This window comes from Hakea prostrata, chromosome 7 (assembly GCF_041222555.1).
Source record: "Hakea prostrata isolate BN-2017 chromosome 7, UWA_Hpros_2, whole genome shotgun sequence".
In the NCBI taxonomy this organism is placed as follows: domain Eukaryota; kingdom Viridiplantae; phylum Streptophyta; class Magnoliopsida; order Proteales; family Proteaceae; genus Hakea; species Hakea prostrata.
Window position 1 is genome coordinate 64913997 of NC_142606.1, and position 18460 is coordinate 64932456.

At 38.2% G+C, this 18460-nt stretch overlaps 1 protein-coding gene across 3 annotated transcripts; it reads left to right on the plus strand.

Moving 5' to 3' along the window:
• LOC149011705 (uncharacterized) lies at positions 1-13336 on the plus strand. 3 transcript variants are annotated; one of them, XM_089161406.1, is made up of 4 exons: positions 1-244; positions 5674-8235; positions 8316-8373; positions 8446-8525. In XM_089161406.1, exons 2-4 carry the CDS (start codon positions 8046-8048, stop codon positions 8465-8467), a joined length of 270 nt encoding a protein of 89 aa, XP_089017532.1. In that variant the 5' UTR covers positions 1-244; positions 5674-8045; the 3' UTR covers positions 8468-8525. The 3 variants fall into 3 exon arrangements, with proteins under 3 accessions (XP_089017532.1, XP_089017534.1, XP_089017533.1); XM_089161408.1 differs by adding an exon at positions 12401-13336 and having other exon boundaries at positions 5674-8523; XM_089161407.1 differs by lacking the exons at positions 5674-8235; positions 8316-8373; positions 8446-8525 and adding an exon at positions 12401-13333.
• Positions 13337-18460: the final 5124 nt, after the last annotated feature.

Here is an 18460-nt window from a genome sequence, read left to right on the forward strand (position 1 = left end):
GAGGGCCATTGACTCTTTGCTTTCCATCACCATAATTCTTATGGTTTTTCGCTTTGCTTCCACCGGCTCTCCGCGCAACACAAAAATTTCACTCTCGCTCTCTTGCTCTCGTTCTTGTTTATAGAATATCTTTTAGGAACCCCGAAGCAATTAATCTATCATTCTTGCATCAGGACTACGAAGAAGAAGAAGAAGAAAGAAAGAAAGAAAGAGGTCTGAGCAATTTCGAGTTCATTTTTCTCAGGTAATGATTTATTTGATCTGATTAAGAGTAAATCAAAAGATCACAAGCAATTACCTATTTATCAGTTTCTGCGTTTTTGTTCTTCAGTTTCCATTTTAACAAGCTTTTTATTTATCTCTTCTAAATATGACTATTGGAAACAATACCTGTGTTTTGCTTCTCATGATCACGCATTTTCCATTTTTATGTGGAAGAGAAATATTAAAAATTAAAATGAATACTAGATTTTTTTTTTTTTTTTTGGTAAACCAAATGAATACTAGATTGATCCGCATATGCGTTTGAAACTAAATCAATTCCGACGAGTAGACTATCTTAAACAGATCTCATTTCACTACATTTGCATATGCTGTTAGAACTGTATGTTGCCCCCGTCTTATATTCTTTATGTACTTCTAAAAAAATGTTGAGTTCGGTTTTAAACAGTTTGCCGTTCACCACGTTTGCATATGCTGATAGAACTGCATATTGCCCGTTCTTTATCTTCTTTATGTACTTTTGGAGTGGGAAAAAAAGTTATGTTCGGTTTTTCGTCCCTGGAAAGCAGAATTGGTGAACCAATGATGCTATTAGAAATACGAGATGTGGTTGGAAAAATTATGCCAATGCTGATATGACCACCGACAGGGCTGAAGATGGTACCCACATCACCCGCAAAAGCTGCGGGTCACATAAAAGGAATGTTAGATTGGAAGGCTACCTGTAAAGGAGATGAGTTTGTTAGTCGATAGGATATGAGACAATTTGTAGGAGAGAATACTTGGTTTCAAGAACGTTGGGAGATGTTTTGTTGTGAGTGATAGGGTTTAAAACAATGTAATTCTGTGATGAAAAGGTATGAATGAATTTGATCTTCTTCCCTTTCTTCGACTTAAGAGGTTGCTAACCTCAAAATAGCAGAGGATTCTATCAGTTTGGTGCTTTCGTTGTCATCTTCCTGCATTCCATGGCTGAAGGAACCTGTCTTTGCCACCTTGATGAAGCCATGAAATGCCTCACCGAGTCATCCATTGCCAATACCGAACAGCTAATCGCCTTCCACACTTCCCTCACTAAAACCCAACAACTTCTCTCTACAACACAACGAACGCTCTCTGATATCACCCTTCGCCTCCAAGCCATTGATGGTCTCATTGAACAGGCGATACGCCACCGCTTACTCCCAGATCCCACCTCCTCCACCCAGTCTTCCTCTTCCCTTTCCCTGCCTCATCCTATGCCTTCCTCTATGGGTGCCATGCGACCCCACACTATACACATTGAATTCCCTCAGTTTAGTGGTGAAAATCCCACCGGCTGGCCCTTCGATGCTGAACAATTCTTCGACTACCACATCACTGCCAATGAGCACTACCTTATCATTTCCTCTTTTTATTTGGATGGTCCAATGCAGCGGACTGCTTAATTCACTTCCTACCCTATTTTCACTCAAGCTCTGCAAACTTGTTTTGGTCCTTCCGACTGTGATGATTTCCAAGGCGCCTCTCCAAATTGACCCAAACCAATACCGTAGCAACTACCAAACTTGTTTTGAGGCCCTAGCAAATCATATCTCTAATATTCCCAATTCCTTCCTCGTCAGTTGCCTCATCACCAGCCTTCGTCCTAACAATGCAACTCGCAGTAAAGGTCTGGTCATTCCGCCCCACCGCCATAGCCCATGCCATCGGCTTGGTATGCTTTCAGTAGGCCAAGTTGCTCAACTTGCTTCACCTACCCAACCGACTACCTATTTATTGTCCCCCGTGCCCCTTGTTCATGCCCTTCTTCCTGCCCCAGCACCCTTTCTATGCCCCTAACCCCTATTCCTAGGGGTGTCAATTTATAGCCCCAACCACACCGGCCCGTTATAGCCCGACCGGGCCCAACCGAATCTTAATGGGCCGTAATTGGGCTGAGGGTTGTGGAGCCCGCACCAACCTGAAACCGAACCGCAACCCGTTATAACCCGTTTTGTAATTTTACATTAAATAGTATTTGAATCATTATATTATCATTAGGTAGTTGGTATAGACAGTTAAAAAATGAAGCATGAATTCAAAGATCAAATAGTCATTTTACTACTTAATATCTAGGTTCTTGATTTCTATAGAATGGGTGGGTTTTTTTTTAATGGAAATTGACCAATAACAACTTTGCTTTCCGTATAATTTTCGCTTTTGTTGTAGGATGCTCAATTGTTTCTTCTTGTTCTTTTTCTTACACACCATAAACCGTTAGTCAACCCGAATCTAAACCGTTAACCCAAACCGTTAGTTAGCCCGAACCCAAACCACACCAAACCGAAACCGGCCCGAAACCGTTATTTTGCTAAAGGGCCATGTTTGGGTTAGGTGTTTTTCAGCCCCAAACCACATCGTTGACACCCCTACCTATTCCCATCAAGTGGCTTACACCCTAGGAAATGCAATGATAAGATAAAGGTTTTTTTTTTTTAATTGTGATGATGAGTATTCCCCTGGGCATCACTGAAATTCTAAACAATTGTTCATGCTCCACGGCGATGAAGATGACACTGAGTACGCACCAATTCCTCCTGAAATTGATCCTCTGCCTATTGAACCCCCTCTTACGTCCTATGATACTGCAATCTCCATTCAAGCCCTCATTGGTCCAACCTTTCCCATCCTCAGCCTCCACCTATGCCAAAGAATTATTTGCCATCATAGAGGCCGTTTTCTGCTGGCATCAATACCTCTTGGGACACCTCTTCATTATTCAGACTATCCAGAAAAGCCTTCATGACCTCACAGAACAGGTCATACATACCCTTGAACAACAAAAGTGGTTAGCCAAGCTTCTAGGATTCAACTTCGAAGTTGCCTACTGCCCGGGCAAGGACACTGACGCTGTGGATGCCCTGTCCTGACAATTCACCGCCTCCTTATTGGCTTATTCTTGTTCCAAGCCCCTGTTTGGGTTTTTTGACCAATTGAAGTCTGAGACTGCCACATCCCATGACCTTCAATGTATATGTCAAGACCTTCTTACCAACCCCTCCCTCCAACGTTATTACCAATTCTGCAATGGCCTCCTCTTTCACTGGGACCAGGTCATCCTTCCCCCCCCCCCCCCCCCACTTCTCTCTCTGAAACCTTTTTAAATGAGTTCCATTTGTCCCCTGTGGGTGGCCATGCAGGATTCCTCCACCTTTCACCATATTTCTAGCAATTTTTATTGGAAGGGTTACATTATGTTGTCCACAAATTTGTTATTGCTGCCTGATTTGTCAACAAATTAAAACTTCTTGTTCATCCCCTGCCATCCTTCTTCAGCCGCTTCCCATCCCTGTGGGAGGACATAGCTATAGATGTCATCACCGGGCTTCCCCCTCAAATGGTAAAACCACCATTCTGGTCGTGGTTGCCGCTTCATTAAGTACGCCTATTTCCTCCCTCTGGGTAGCCATTACTCTAGCTATAATGTTGTTGAGTTGTTCTCTCAAGAAATTGTACACCTACATGCTCTCCGCCGTTCTATATTCAGTGATCGGGGTCCTATTTTCTTGAGCAAATTCTGGTAGGCCCTCTTCAAATTTCAGGGCACCTTCCTCCTGGTAAGTGGTGCTTACCATCCCCAAACAGATGATGGCCAAAGCGAGGTCCTGAACAGGAACCTTGAAATGTATCTGAGAGGCTTCACCACGGATCAACCGCAGTTGTGGATCAGGTTCCTTCCCCGGGTGGAGTTTTGCTGTAATACAACTTTCCACACTGCGGCTGGCATGTCTCTATTTGAGGCCCTTTATGGTTGCCCACCCCCCTCCCCCTGTCAGTGCATCGCTACATTCCCGACACCACTCAACGAGGTGGTGGCCCGTTCTCTAATAACCAGGGGTGAAATCCTTCTTCGCCTCCACACCAATCTGCGGTGTGCACAAAAGCGAATGAGAATTCAGGCTGATCAAGGCCGCAAAAACAGACAGTTTGAGCCAGCTGCTTAGGTGTATGTCAAGTTACAGCCCTGCAGGCAGAACCCTGTTGCCCTCTGACGTAATAAAAAACTGAGTAGCAGTTATTTTGGTCCCTTTCAAATTTTGGAGCAAATCATTCCCCTTGCTTATGGTCTCCAATTGCTGCCCTCTGCCTGCATACACCATGTTTTTCACATATCCCTTCTCAAGGAATGTGTTGGTGCTCCACCCACATCCAACATTCCCCAGGCACTGCAGGTCGAGCACAATGGTGTCCCCATTATGCCCTTGGCTGTTCTCAACTTGTACCATCCGCAGAGGTTACCCATTGGATCCCTCAGGCTTTAATTCAGTGGACAGAGCTCTCTCCCAAAGATGCCAATTGGGATGACGTTACCTACCTGGATGAAACCTACCCCTCTCCAAACCCTTCGGACAAGGTTCATTCTCACAGGGACGATGATGATATGGCCACTGACAATGCTGATTATGGTACCCATGTTACCCGCAGAAGCTCCAGGTCACGTAGAAGGAACATCAGATTGGAAGGCCACGTGTAAAAGTGGGAGATGAGTTTGTTAGAGGTCGTTAGGATGTGAGACAGATTGTACGACAAAATATATGGTTTCTGGGAATGTTGGAAGATGTTTGTTGTGAGTGATAGCTTATAAAACCATGTAATTCTGTGATGAAAAGGTATGAATGAATTTGATCTTCTTCCCCCACTTCGTTCTTAGGAGGTTGCTACCCCTCAAAGTAGTAGAGAACCCTATCTTACGCACCCTGTACTTTGCCTGAAATGTTAATAAAGACAACCATTCTGATAACCATCTTGTACTCCACCTTGATTTCCCAGGGGAAAGGAACTCAAAAAATTAACAGCCCATTAAGAACTTTCTATCAAAAGGGAAATTTCATAGGACTGTTGTTAAACCAGCTAGATTTACTGAGAGGAATATTGGACTGTGAAGAAAGTCATATAAATAAACTTGGTATTGCAAAGATGAGGATATTGTGGTAGATTTGTGGAAAACTAGAAAAGCAGTAAGAAAAGATATTATTGGAGCTGAATTGGGAGTATGTTTGATACATGATAAGCTTTTAGAGGGAGTCATTTGAATTGGTTTGGCCACGTTCAACAAGGGCCTTCAGGGACCCCCAGATTGTAAGAGTGACCGAATCCAAATTGAGAGATTCATAAGAACCAGAGGGAACCCTAAGAAAACCATAGGAGAAATGTTGAAGAAAGACCTACTGTGCTTAGGCTTTTTTCATTGTACGTCCTCCAATAGAGCTGAGTGAAAATCAAAGATACATGCAGCCAAACCCTTTTGGCTAGACTTTTATGATTTGATGCTTTCCATTGTTTTCTCACTTCCTTTTGAGACCTAGAGAAGAATATTGGGATGTTATGAAATGGTCCAAAGTAATGGTCGTTGCCCCACATTTAATGTTTTATGTTGAGGTTTTGTGCTACACCTCCTTTTCATTATTGTCTTCCTCCTGTCTTTTCTAGGATCCATGTAGCTGACTGCATCAGGGTGGATAAGGCTATGCTATGGCTGTTTAAGTAATGACATGGTATATAACCTGGACTTGAAATGGCTCATACACCCTCATTTGTTTTGAGTCTCCTCCCCCTACCTTTGCAACCAACCTTCTTCTCAAATTCTCTGGCTCTACAACTCTTTCCTCTGCCTCCAATACCCCCTCTCAGTTTCTCCCATTCTCAAGAACATTCTGACTGATATAATATGGCTGTCCATCATAAGCCAATGAACTCCAAAATTTAGGCATATATTGGTGAATCGAAGGGCTGGAATTGACCAACACACACTCAGAATAATCAACTCAAAACAACAACAAGAACAACAAACCTTATCCCAACTAACTAGGGTCAGCTACATGGATCCTTGCCTTCCAATTTAAGGCAATATCGATACAAGGTATAAGCCATCCATATCATTTTCCATCACTTCTCCTAAGGTTATCTTAGGTCTACCCTAGCTCTTCTAGTTCCTTCGACATGGATTAAATCACTTCTCGGTACAAGGGGCTTTTAAAGGCCTTCATTGAATATGGCTATGCCACACTACCACCTCAGTCGAATTTCTCATAGCTTATAATTTATTGGAGCTACTCATAGACCAGCTCTAATATGATCATTCCTAACTTTATTCTTTTCCACTCATCCATCTTAGCGTCATTATTTTTGTGATTCTGAGTTTATTTATGTGATGCTTATTAATAGACCAACACTTTGCACTACATATCATAGTTGTCGTGCGACAGTCTTATAGATTTCCCTTTAATCTTTAAACGTATACGTCGATCACACAAGACCTTGGACACACCTCTTCACTTCATCCACCCTATTTTATTTCATTGGGAAACATCATTCTCTATATCACCTTTGTTATTTATGATTGAGCCAAAACACCTAAAATAACCACGTTGTGAAATTACCTTCTCATCAAGTTTCACCACCTCATCATCCATTAGATCACAACCAAAGTTACACACTAGATCTTCCTTCGTTCTACTTAGTTTAAAACCTTTTGATTCCAAAGTTGTTTTCCATAATATTAACTTGGTATTAATCCCAACTTGTATCTCATCTACCAAAGCAATATCATCAACAAAAAGCATACACCAAAGAACCTCAGGTAGAATTTCTTTAGTTAAATCATCTATTATTAGTGCAAACAAATATGGGGATAAAGCTAAGCATTGATGTAGCCCAACTGTAATTGGGAATTTATCACATTTTCCTCTCACCGTTCTTACACTTGTTGCTAAACCATCATATACATATCTTTAAGTATGTCCACATTTATTTTTTTTTTTTTTTTATTTTTATTTTATTTTTATTTTTTGGGGGGTTCAAACTATGCCACATATTTACTTGAACATTTTTTTCCTCTAGTACTTGCCAAATAACGTTCTAAAGACTCTATCATAAGCTTTTTCTAGGCCAATAAACACTATGTGAAGATCTTTCTTACACTCTCTATACCTTTCCATAAAAATAATCAACTCAAGAATAGGTTTTAATTGCTGAAACTGAGAAGGAAAAAGTTGCAGAACGAGGTTTGAAGTTCTAAGTACCTCTGAGAAGCCAGGTGGTATCTCAGTCTCAGATTTGCAAGTATGGGTCTCCTAGGGATTTGTGAACACCAAACCAAATGTCGAGATGGGAGGTCAAGGAAGGAGAGATCAAAACAACATATCAGGGCTACCAGTTTCACTCGAAACAGTGTAGGGTAAGAGTAAACGTAACTATAAGTAGAATGACAAAACAGAGTAACAAAAGTGAGGGAAGAATCAAAAAATGGGAGAGAAGCATGAACTAGGGGGAAACCAAAAACATAAAGGGAATAACGAAAATGATTCAGTAAAAAGGAAGAAAGAGACTTACCATAGAAGCATAGTTGTCAAGGCGTCACCTAGGCGACGCCTTGGCTTCCAAGCGCTTGTGGAGCCCCTGAGGCGAGTGTCGCCTCACTTGTTACCCATAAGGCGGTCGCCTCAGGCGCCTCGGACGCCTTAGACCCCTGGACGACTGCCTTTGTGTATTTAAAAAATAACAACATTTATGATTCCAAATCTAAGGTAGAAAAGGAATTGAAAATTAGATTCCGATTGAGAATCAACTAATGGTTGAATACTTAAGATGTAACATGGGATCATGGTTAGTGTAACATGGGATCATTGTTACATTATTATTAACCAAAAAAAAAAACAAAAAGTAGTAGATTTAAACTCGACCAAATCGAGTCTAAACCAAAACTTCCACCGTAAATCACTAAAGCCCTAAATCTCTTGGCCTCCTCTTCCTCTCGATTGACGACAGCGACGACAGCGACGACGACGGCGAAGGAGACGACGATGAACAACGATGGCGACAGTGACGACGGCAACGATTTGTTGCAGCGACCATTCCCTTTGATCTCCAGCGACTTCTTCTGCTGTTTTCTTTTCTTTTCTTTTCTTTTTCTTCCGTCTGGTACAGAGTTGCAGCGGCAGCAGCATCTCAGGCGGTGGGAGCAGCACTCCGGCAGCAGCATCTCAGGCGAAGGTTCCACTGTTGTTTCTTACTTTCTTATTCTTTCTTCTGCTTTTTTTTTCATTTCCTAAAAAGTCTGGTACAATTTGCAGCGGCAGCAGCATCTCAGGCGGTGGGAGCAGCACTCCGGCAGCAGCATCTCAGGCGAAGGTTCTGCTGTTGTTTCTTACTTTCTTCTGCTTTTTTTTTCTTTTCGTAAAAAGTCTACAAATGCTTTTGCAGTTGTAGCGACCCTCAAATCTGAAGTTACAGCAGCAGCGGCACTCCGGCAGTTCTTGGATCCCAGCGCCTTAGGCAAAGGTTGGCAACTTCAACTTTGCGATATTGTTTTTCTTCTTTCTTCTGCTTTTCTTTTTATTCTCTGTTAACAGATTTTGTTAACACTAACAGCAGTAAACTCCGGTGATTTTGTTCACCACCTTCTCAGGCAACGGTATGTCGCCGGGCATTGTTTTTTTTTTTCTTCTTTATTTTCTATGTTTTAACCATGTTGTAACTTATAACTTATTAAGTATAATCGAGACCAGTTTATTAGCTTATGGTCTACTGATTATAAAAGATATGATACATTTATAATGAATTAGAGAATTAGAGTGTATGAGATGTAAACTAAAAATTTCACTTAAAACGCCTCGACCGCCTCATCGACTCATCGCCCCAACTAGCTAAAACCGCCTCGCATCGCCTCGTCGCCGTGACAACTATGCATAGAAGAGGTAAGAAAGAGAGGAGAGGACATCAAGAGGATGGAGTTAAGTCTCGTGTACTGCTGTCCAGTCCCTTTGCATATTGATCTGAGGTGACTGATTTATTCAGATTGGCAAAATGTGCAGAAGCCCCGCCGCTGAAGCCGTTTAAGGGAGACTGTTAAGAGAAAGAGGGCTTGAGTCTGTGTTTAAGATCACCTTTGATGGTATTATTGACTATCATGAGGTACTCCTTCATATTCACCTTCATCAGAACTTTCGGGGACTTGGAATTTCTTCATCAAAGAATGGAAGGACTGTTAAGTAAATTTTGGGTCTTTATACAGAATGTCCAAGCTGATCTACAGATGAGGGTGAAAAAGGTTAGTTGAGCAGGGACGAGAATCAAACATATTAGGGTGTAGGAGTCATTTCAAGTCCAGGTTACATGCCACATCATTACTTAACAGTTAGACAATGAGGGTTTAAGATCATTATGAATAGTTTTGGGACTTCACCTATCTATGTATATTCTAAATTGCTTATGTATAAGGATGGTACGCTCTTGGATTGAGCTGACTCTATTCCCTTTAATAGGACTCTAGTGAAACAGGATCTGAACAGTACCTGTGGAGCAGAAGAGAGAGAAGTAAGAGAGAAGTAGAGAAGAAAGAGAAAATGGAGAGAGATTCATGAGAGGAAAAGCAGGAGTTCATGTTATAATGGTAATACACCCCCATGGGGAGCAATATACTATTATGTGAGCAGAAAATGATAATGGATGACTATACTCTTATTAAGATAAACTGGGAGTAAACTACTGTTGCTACAGAAACACAGAAATGTGACCGTTAAAACTACTCCAACCAACATAAGGAGAATGTGGAATCCCCCTGATGATACTCTTTTAATCCCCCCCCCCCCCCAGTATAAATTTGTAATGCTCCACTTTAGAACAACAAAAATAATTACGAAGAACAAAATCGATCTACACACAGAAGTCGGAGACACCAGTGAGCTCAAAGAGAACTTCATTCTGGTAGCAATACCCACACTAACACTCCAATCATGAATAACAGCTTAGAAAATATTCATGTTGAATAAACCCAGAAAAAAAAAATGGTAGATAGTACCAACCACAAGCTAAATCATCATAGCAGCAACACATAGCAACTTATCATAATTGCCTCTCTAGGAAAGTAAGTGCAATCTTCTCAAAGAGGAGCATAATTTGCTGCGAGCCACCAATAACGGCATAAGGTGGTTGCAAATTACAAATTCAGCATAAGATAGCTGTTAAGCTGTTAATCAGAGCAGCATAAGGTTGCTGCAAACAAGTCATCGTCATTACAAGATTAAATTGTTTCCGAGCAGCCGAGTAGGTGAAAGGAGTGAATAATAATGATCTTCAAATAAGTGTATGACACTGTGCTGATGATACAAGTGGACAATAATAATCTTTAAATTTCCAGAAGCAAATAGGGGAGCCAAAAGTAGGTTCCAGTAAGTGATATATTGCAGCAAAGCAGAGGTTCTGTGAGTCCACATTAATAATGCAGCAGAAATTCATATTCAACAATCCTGCCTGAGGCCTTAATATGCTGGGAAACTCGTGAACACAATAAATATTTCATTATTAAGTCTCTTGTTCACATTAAAAAGAAGAGACCTCCATGCACAAGGAAGAGATAACATCAAGTAACAGTATCCACATGGTGTAGAAGAGGCAGACCTTCGTACGGAGTAAGGTCAAGAAACATGTAAATTTTAAAAATAACAGCATCCTCACAGCTATCCTATGAGCAGCAGCATATGTTTTCCTCAATTACAATCTTATCAATGTAAGAAAACCTAATTGTTTTTATTTATCAACTAAGATTTCAATAGAGACTTGTAAGTATGCATAAATGGATGCACATCACAGACCAGAAAACCCTACCAAGACTCTCAAAACAGATACAGAGAAGGCAATTACTGGTTAGAACTCTTATACCATGTAGTGAAACAAGACCTGAATCCAGTACCTACAGAGAGAGAGCGGAGGGGAGAGCGTGGAGATGATTGCAAAAATCATAAGAAGAGTTCATGGTAGAACGTTATATCTGCTGTGAGCAGTACATGACTCTAGAAAACAGAACTACCCTTAACTAAATTAAAAGTAAGCACCAACAACCAAACCCCCCCCCCCCCCCCCCCCCCGGTCCTTAAACTACCCATTCCAACATAATGAGGAATCCTCCTTATGGTACACTTTAGCAGGATTTCCATATCTAGTTTTAAGAATGCATAGAATCATATTATACTAACCTGTTAATTGGGTCAAATGTAAAAACTGTAAGCAATTATACCTGGACCTGACCTGCAGCTGTTTACAGGTTGCACCAAACTCTCTGGGTTCAGTGATCGTATTCTTGGCATTGTGGTTTAAAATTTCTAAGAAAAATTATATTTGCTTGGGATATTCTTCTGACGTATTGCTATTACTTTCCCAGATCTATTTGCCTGGACCTCTCCCATGAGAGGTCCGCAAATGTGCCATCAGCCATACGAATAAGTTCAATACTTCAATGTGCTCATGGACACTTGACCCAAAGATGTAGATTATTCCAAGGCACAATACCATTGTGTAGCTCATTCATGATATGCATATTTTCTGCTACGCATGTTTAGTGAGCCTGTTCGATTCGCTGAATTTACTGGATTGATATCCTAATTGTTTTTAGGGAAGAGGGTAAAAGAAACAAATGGAATAAATATTTGCTTGCACTTTAGACCAGAATTCCCCTTATACTATTTTCATATTTATTTGGAGAAATCTCCATTGAAATTGTAATATCAATGTGGTACTTTGACTGTTAGATACAAGTTCAAGGTCTATGATCTGGTCAAGCTACTTTTTCTTTTTCTTTTTCTCTTTTTTTTTTTTTTTTTTTTTTTTTTGGGGGGGGGGTGTTGTGGGTTGTGCGTGTATTTAGATAGTGGCATCCCGGATTGCAGAATACCTTTATTTCTTACATCATTATGAGTTTTAAATCTTTTCCTCTTTATCTCAGACTCCTCCTAAAAGAACTTGCATGTCCAGGACCCAGTTAATGAAGAAATGCTCTAATTGCTTTCTGTATTGAATTCCAACCAGCTCAATATCAGTATGCTAACCTGTCATCTTTCTAAAGACAGTAACTAATATAGGTTTTGGATGCTGCTTCTTAATTATTCATGCTAGCTGCAAAAGGATTAAATGATCCTTTTGTTTGGTTCATTTTGCTCTGTTACTAAATCTTCTCCCCTCTCAAGATCACCCAAAGATGGAGTTGAAATATTAAAATTATGGTCGGAAGTATCAACTGTACAATTTGCGTAGTTTGGAATTATTTCTAAGAGAAAAATGATATGATGTTGATGAAGATACAGTGATTTCAACGACATTGTGTTCTATGGACGGTGCTTGGGTTACATATTCCTAACCACAGCATTGAATTTTCTTATCACAGGTAACATAAATGGCAATAAAACCAACTGTTGCATTGAGGGCTATACTTGTTGGAGGTATTGCTGCATTTGCGAAGGTGGCTGGTGCAATGAAGGCTGCTGGTGGTGTAAAGCTGGGTGCAGCAGCAGCTGCCATGACAGCCGCCGCAACTGCAGCTGTGTCGGGAGCAAAACAGGAATCACAAGATGCAAAAAATCCACCTCCACAGTGACCCTCCAACAAAGTTTTTATTGTCTTTAAAATGAGGATGTAAAATAATGCCTCAACTTAAACTCATTAGTTGTATTTGTGCCGTGAGCCTAACATTTAAGTGATTGTAGTTTAGTTTGTATTCTTTGATATTTAGTCTACCTTCTTTCTGCAATACCCAAGAAACCTGGCTTGGGTTTTATGCTGCACATATCATGGCAAAAATTCAGTTGCCCAGTTGGATAATCACCTTTTGATCTGAACTTTGGGCTGAGGGATGTCAGTTTGGATGTTTAATTAGCATCTTTGGCCAGCTTTTGACAGATTATTCAATGATTCAGTCCACCAGTTTTATGTTATAAGTATGTTATCATTAAGTCCACACTATGTAGACTTCTGTAATTGCGACCTTGTTGACAAAGTTGAAACGTACTTGAAGTACTTTCTTTAAGGTATTTAACACCTGAATTGTTCAACAAGGGTACCATGTAAATTTTCAACCCCAACTTTTGAGGTTGTACTTTAGAAAGGCTACTTCTGGTGCCTTCTGGTTGTGTTCACTGTTAAATAGGAAGACAACAGGTAGAGAGGAGGAAAATTAATTGTGCATAAAGGAGTTTGTATCTGGGTTTATGTAGATCAAAAGCTATGGGCAAAAGGATAAGGTCATCTCCTTTTGTGAGGGTAACCCTTCAAGTCACCTCCCTAGGGGAAGATACCTCTCTAATAGCACCTTGATATTTTAACCCAGTAATGGGTTTTTTTTTATCGAGTCATATATAAAAATACTAATATTAATTAATATGTAAACTATATATCCGTGGCCCAATCATACTAGGGTTCAAGCTGGGTTTGCATCGCACATCGCTTCACACTTATTGCGTGAGTGTGATCCTTAATCCCAAAGTTAAATAAAATCGGTGCTTTTTATACATAAACCAAATAATCAGCTCCTCACTATTCGATGTGAGATTAAGGGTGTAAATTTGGCATATCAAGATGGAAGAGCAATAAGTAACTTACATTTATATTGAAATAACATGTATATTACTCTTAAGTATTAAACACTTTTTACAATCCCCCACAATGGTTAAAACTTCAAATATAAAGAATAAGGACCCATACTGCAACGAACACATTAGACACAATAGGACACTTCAGTGTAGTTGTCTTTCGAGCTTGAATCTACATTGGATCTAGGGTGTAAAATTGTGGCAAAATTTGTCATTTCACCCCGGGGGAAACAATGAATTTTGTTGGAATTTCACTTTGTTTTGGCCAAATTTTGACCCTCAATTTTGAAGGGTATTTAAGGCCATTTTGGGCCAAAATTTGATGTCTAGCCTAATTTAACACCGATAAACACATTAGGAGTGCTATTTTGGCCTAAAACATCACCTAAACTTTATGTGATGTTTTTGATTGGCGCATACCCAGTTTTACAGTGAATCTTCAAATAGCCGTAACTTTTGATATGGCAGGAGTTATTAGCTGAACCCACAACATATCAAAATAAACGGCTTTAGAAAGTTCTATAACGTCCTTTCTTCTTGAGTTTACTCAGTAGGCATTGTTTTCACTGCCAAATTTTGTCGTTTAGTGGGTATTTGGGTCATTTTTAGTTTCTTAGTTAGATTTTGGTTTCTAATTTTGAGTCATTGGGCAGCGGCAATTTCAAAGCAATTTTTTATTCTACCCATCTCTCCAAAATTTCGGCAGTCCAACGTGGTGGAGGTGGAGGTATGGTCAAAATAAATTCAAACATTTCAAATAGCAACCACAACAAACTTGTTCTTGTACAAAAAACTAATGCAAGTTACCCCCATCACAACTCTTAAAAACTTATCTAAAATACCAGCTAAAAACACACCCGGAGAATTTTTGTTAAATAAAGTTACATGATTTTGAGAATATAATAACAAAAGAAACTTTTACATAACAAAAATATTCAACATGTCATAAGAAATTTAGAAAAAATAGACATCATAAGTAATGAAAATTCATTAAAACATTGAAAAATAGATAAACATTTGTGGAAATTATAAATTATCAATTCATAACATAAAATAAATATTGGGCAAGCCAAATATATCTTTAAAGAAAGTAATGTTTTTAAGATGCATATGACAGTACTTATAAAGTACAAATAGATAAGAAAATCAAATTTCAGACATTCTAGTGCAACATTTATAGTCAACAAACATGCTGAATAAATTAGAGAAAAAACTAGAATGATCATAAATTATTAAATATTAAATGATAATACATATGAGAATACTTACATAATATAAATTATATTCAATAAATTTGATTGTAAATCAGGATTTCACCAAATTAAAATGCATTCAAAATCCATTGAATGGATATCATTCACTACAACCGAAAGACATTACGAATAGTTAATGATGCCATTTGGCCTTTAAAATGTTGTCTTCCAAAAATGTATGGATGAAATGTTCTTGAAATATAAAAATTTTGCCCTAGTTTATATTGATGACATTCATTTATGACAAAACACTACAAGAACATATTACTCATCTACAAATTATATTCTTAGAATTTATGAATCATGGGATAATTATTTCTAAAAAAAATATAAAAATAAGAAAAACATATATCAAATTCTTATGAATGGAACTAGGAGAAGGAACAATAAAATTACAACTTCATATTGTCACAAAAATTTCAGGATTTTCAGATAAATTATATAATATTACTTAAAAAAAGTCATTTTTAAGAGTAGCAAATCAGGCTAGACCCTTCATTCCTAATTTTTGAAAAACATTGGGATCATATATCAAAAAACTTCTTCGACAGGAGAACATAGATAGAATAATCAAGATATAACACTTGTCCAAAAAATAAAAGAATTATTTAAAAATATATCACCATTAAGATTACTCACAGATAAAGACTATATAATTAAAAAATCAGATGGATGTAAAGAAGGATAGGAAATCATCCTTAAAATAAACAATATGAATATTACCCCCAAACTACGGAACAAATATGTAGATATAATTCAGGTAAATTCTCTATCAAAGTCCTAACATCAATCAAATATGATGTATAAGCTCTTATAAATTAAGATACTAGAATCAATGAAATATTTCTTATGAATAGACCATTCACAATAATAATTGTCTGTGAAGCCATAGTAAAGGCCTATAAAAATTGAGTTATAATGAAAGAAAAATCTAACATATAAGATGGATCATACTTAGAATACAAATATGTAATAAAGGATATCAAATCAAAATTGAACACATAAAAGGCAATTATAATAAAACAGTTGATTTATTATCCATAATAAATCAAATATTAAAAGATTCAGGATGAGTGGACAAGATAGATTGAGACTACTTACCAAAATCCACAAACTAGAAAAAAAAATACAAGATAGAGAATCATAATTAAATTTTATGATACAATGAATTACTGGAATATATCCCATTTATATTATTCCAGAAGACCAACTTTACAAGATAAATAGTCAAGCTTTTGTATATAATTTGAGATATGACATATACCAAATGAAATTACTTCTATCATATAGACAAAATGAATTAGCTAACTATGCCGCTTAATCATTCAGGACAACAAATTTTTTAGAATCTTTCTTCAGAGATGGCCTTCTCTGTCTAAAAGACAATTGAAAGAGTCCTTACCTGTATCATCTTCCCTCATAGCAAACCAATCACAACCTTCAAGTATAACGGATACATCTGTCCCAAGGAGGATATACCCTCTTCCCTCACAAGCAATTTTGATGCCGTTTCATCATATTCTGTCCTTATAGGGAATCATAATACAAATCCCACATCATCTACATGAACATCTAGTAACCATCAAAGTTGGACTTCATATTCAATTTAGAAACACCAACATGAAGTTTACCAATCATAATGAATATACATAACATCTGATGAAGAGAAGTTCACTCTTGACAATCTATGGCATCCTATCAACATAAGTATTTGCAACAAAAAGCTCCAACATGTTGTTGCAAATGCCCTCAATGAAGTAGCACTCCTCTTTGACCAAACTAGAACAAAAAGAGAAAAATCTAAATTTTATGTAGTTTTTGTTGGCAACACAACAAGTGTAGGATATGCTACTTTGGAAGAGGCAACAATGAATACTGTAACTATATTGGGTCCAAATTACTACATTAATCCAAAATTCTATTCAATGCCCCCAACAATTACCTTTCACTATAATGGCTCAAAAGAAGCTCTTTTGTGACCATTGTGAAAATATGGAGAAGAAGAATGCTGAGCTTTTAGAAGAACTGATGGCAAGAGCTAAAACAACTACTCAACTCAATGGCAAAAATATATGCATAAAAAGAAAAAGCATTCCTACGAGCCCATTATCATATGGTGAAAGCCTATGAAGAAAAGAACAACCTTAAGGAGCAACTCAATGCACAGGCTAAACATGATACTAATCTGAACACATTCTGTGGCAGTTTAATATAAACCGCCACTAAATAACACCTAATTCGTGGCAGTTTAGTAGAAAACCGACACTAAAATGACATATGCAGTGGCAATTTTGTGGTAAATGACATTAGATTTGAATCATTTAGTGGCGGATTTTGAGTATACCGCCAATAAAAATGACACAATTGGTGGCGGTTTTGATCTTACCGCCACTAAAAATGATACAATTTTTTGTGGATTTTCTCTTACCGCCACTAAATAGACTTAATTCCATTTCACAAAACACAATTAGTGGCGGTATTATCTGCCACCGTATATATATAATTAGTAGTAGTTTTACTTGCACGTTACACACGCGGTACCGAAAATTGCCACCATTAAATGGCTGCAGTGCCTTCGGTGGCGGATTTGTGGCGATTAGAAAAATCGCCACCATTAAATGGTAGCGGTTTTGGGCACTTTTAATGGCGGAAAAAACCGCCACTAAAACTGATTTTTTTTTTGTAGTGAATACATAATATCTGATGAAGAGAAGTTCACTCTTGACAATCTGTGACAACCTATCAACATAAGTATTTGCAACAAAAAGCTCCAACTTGTTGTTGTAAATGCCCTCACTGAAGTAGCACTCCTCTTTGACCAAACTAGAACAAAAAGAGAAAAATCTAAATTTTATGTAGTTTTTGTTGGCAATATAGCAAGTGTAGGATATGCTACTTTGGAGGAGGCAACAATAAATACTATAACTATATTGGGTCCCAATTACTACATTGACCCAAAACTCTGTTCAATGCCCCCAATAATCACCTTTCACTACAATGGCTCAGAAGAAGCTCTTTTGTGACCATTGTGAAAATATGAAGAAGAAGAATACTGCGCTTTTAGAAGAACTGATGGCAAGAGCTAAAAAAATTACTCAACTCAATGGCAAAAATGTATAAAAAGAAAAAGCATTCCAACAAGCCCGTTATTATATGGTGAAAGCCTATGAAGAAAAGAACAACCTTAAGGAGCAACTCAAAGCAAATGAAGAAGCATTTGCTAAAATAGAATAAAAATTCAAAAACCATGCTGGAAGGTGTAGAGAATCACAGCTTAAGGAGTCCAATGTCTTCTTAGAAAACTTCAGAGAATGAATCATGCTACAATTATATGAAAGCCATAGTGGGCCCCATAAACTCACAAGTCATCACAGCCACATCATACCACCCTCAGAAGATGCTGAATTTGAAGTCATAAGGAAATAGAAAAGAAAAGACAAGGAGAAAAATCTCATTGACATGTAAATTTTAAACATAAGATGATTCTCTTACCATCCGTCTCACACCCAAATGACGTAAAACTTAAGGATGACTTTTGTGCACCTTAACAAAACTACAAGGATTTTGGCACAATCCATAAAAGAACACATGGTACATAGGACAACT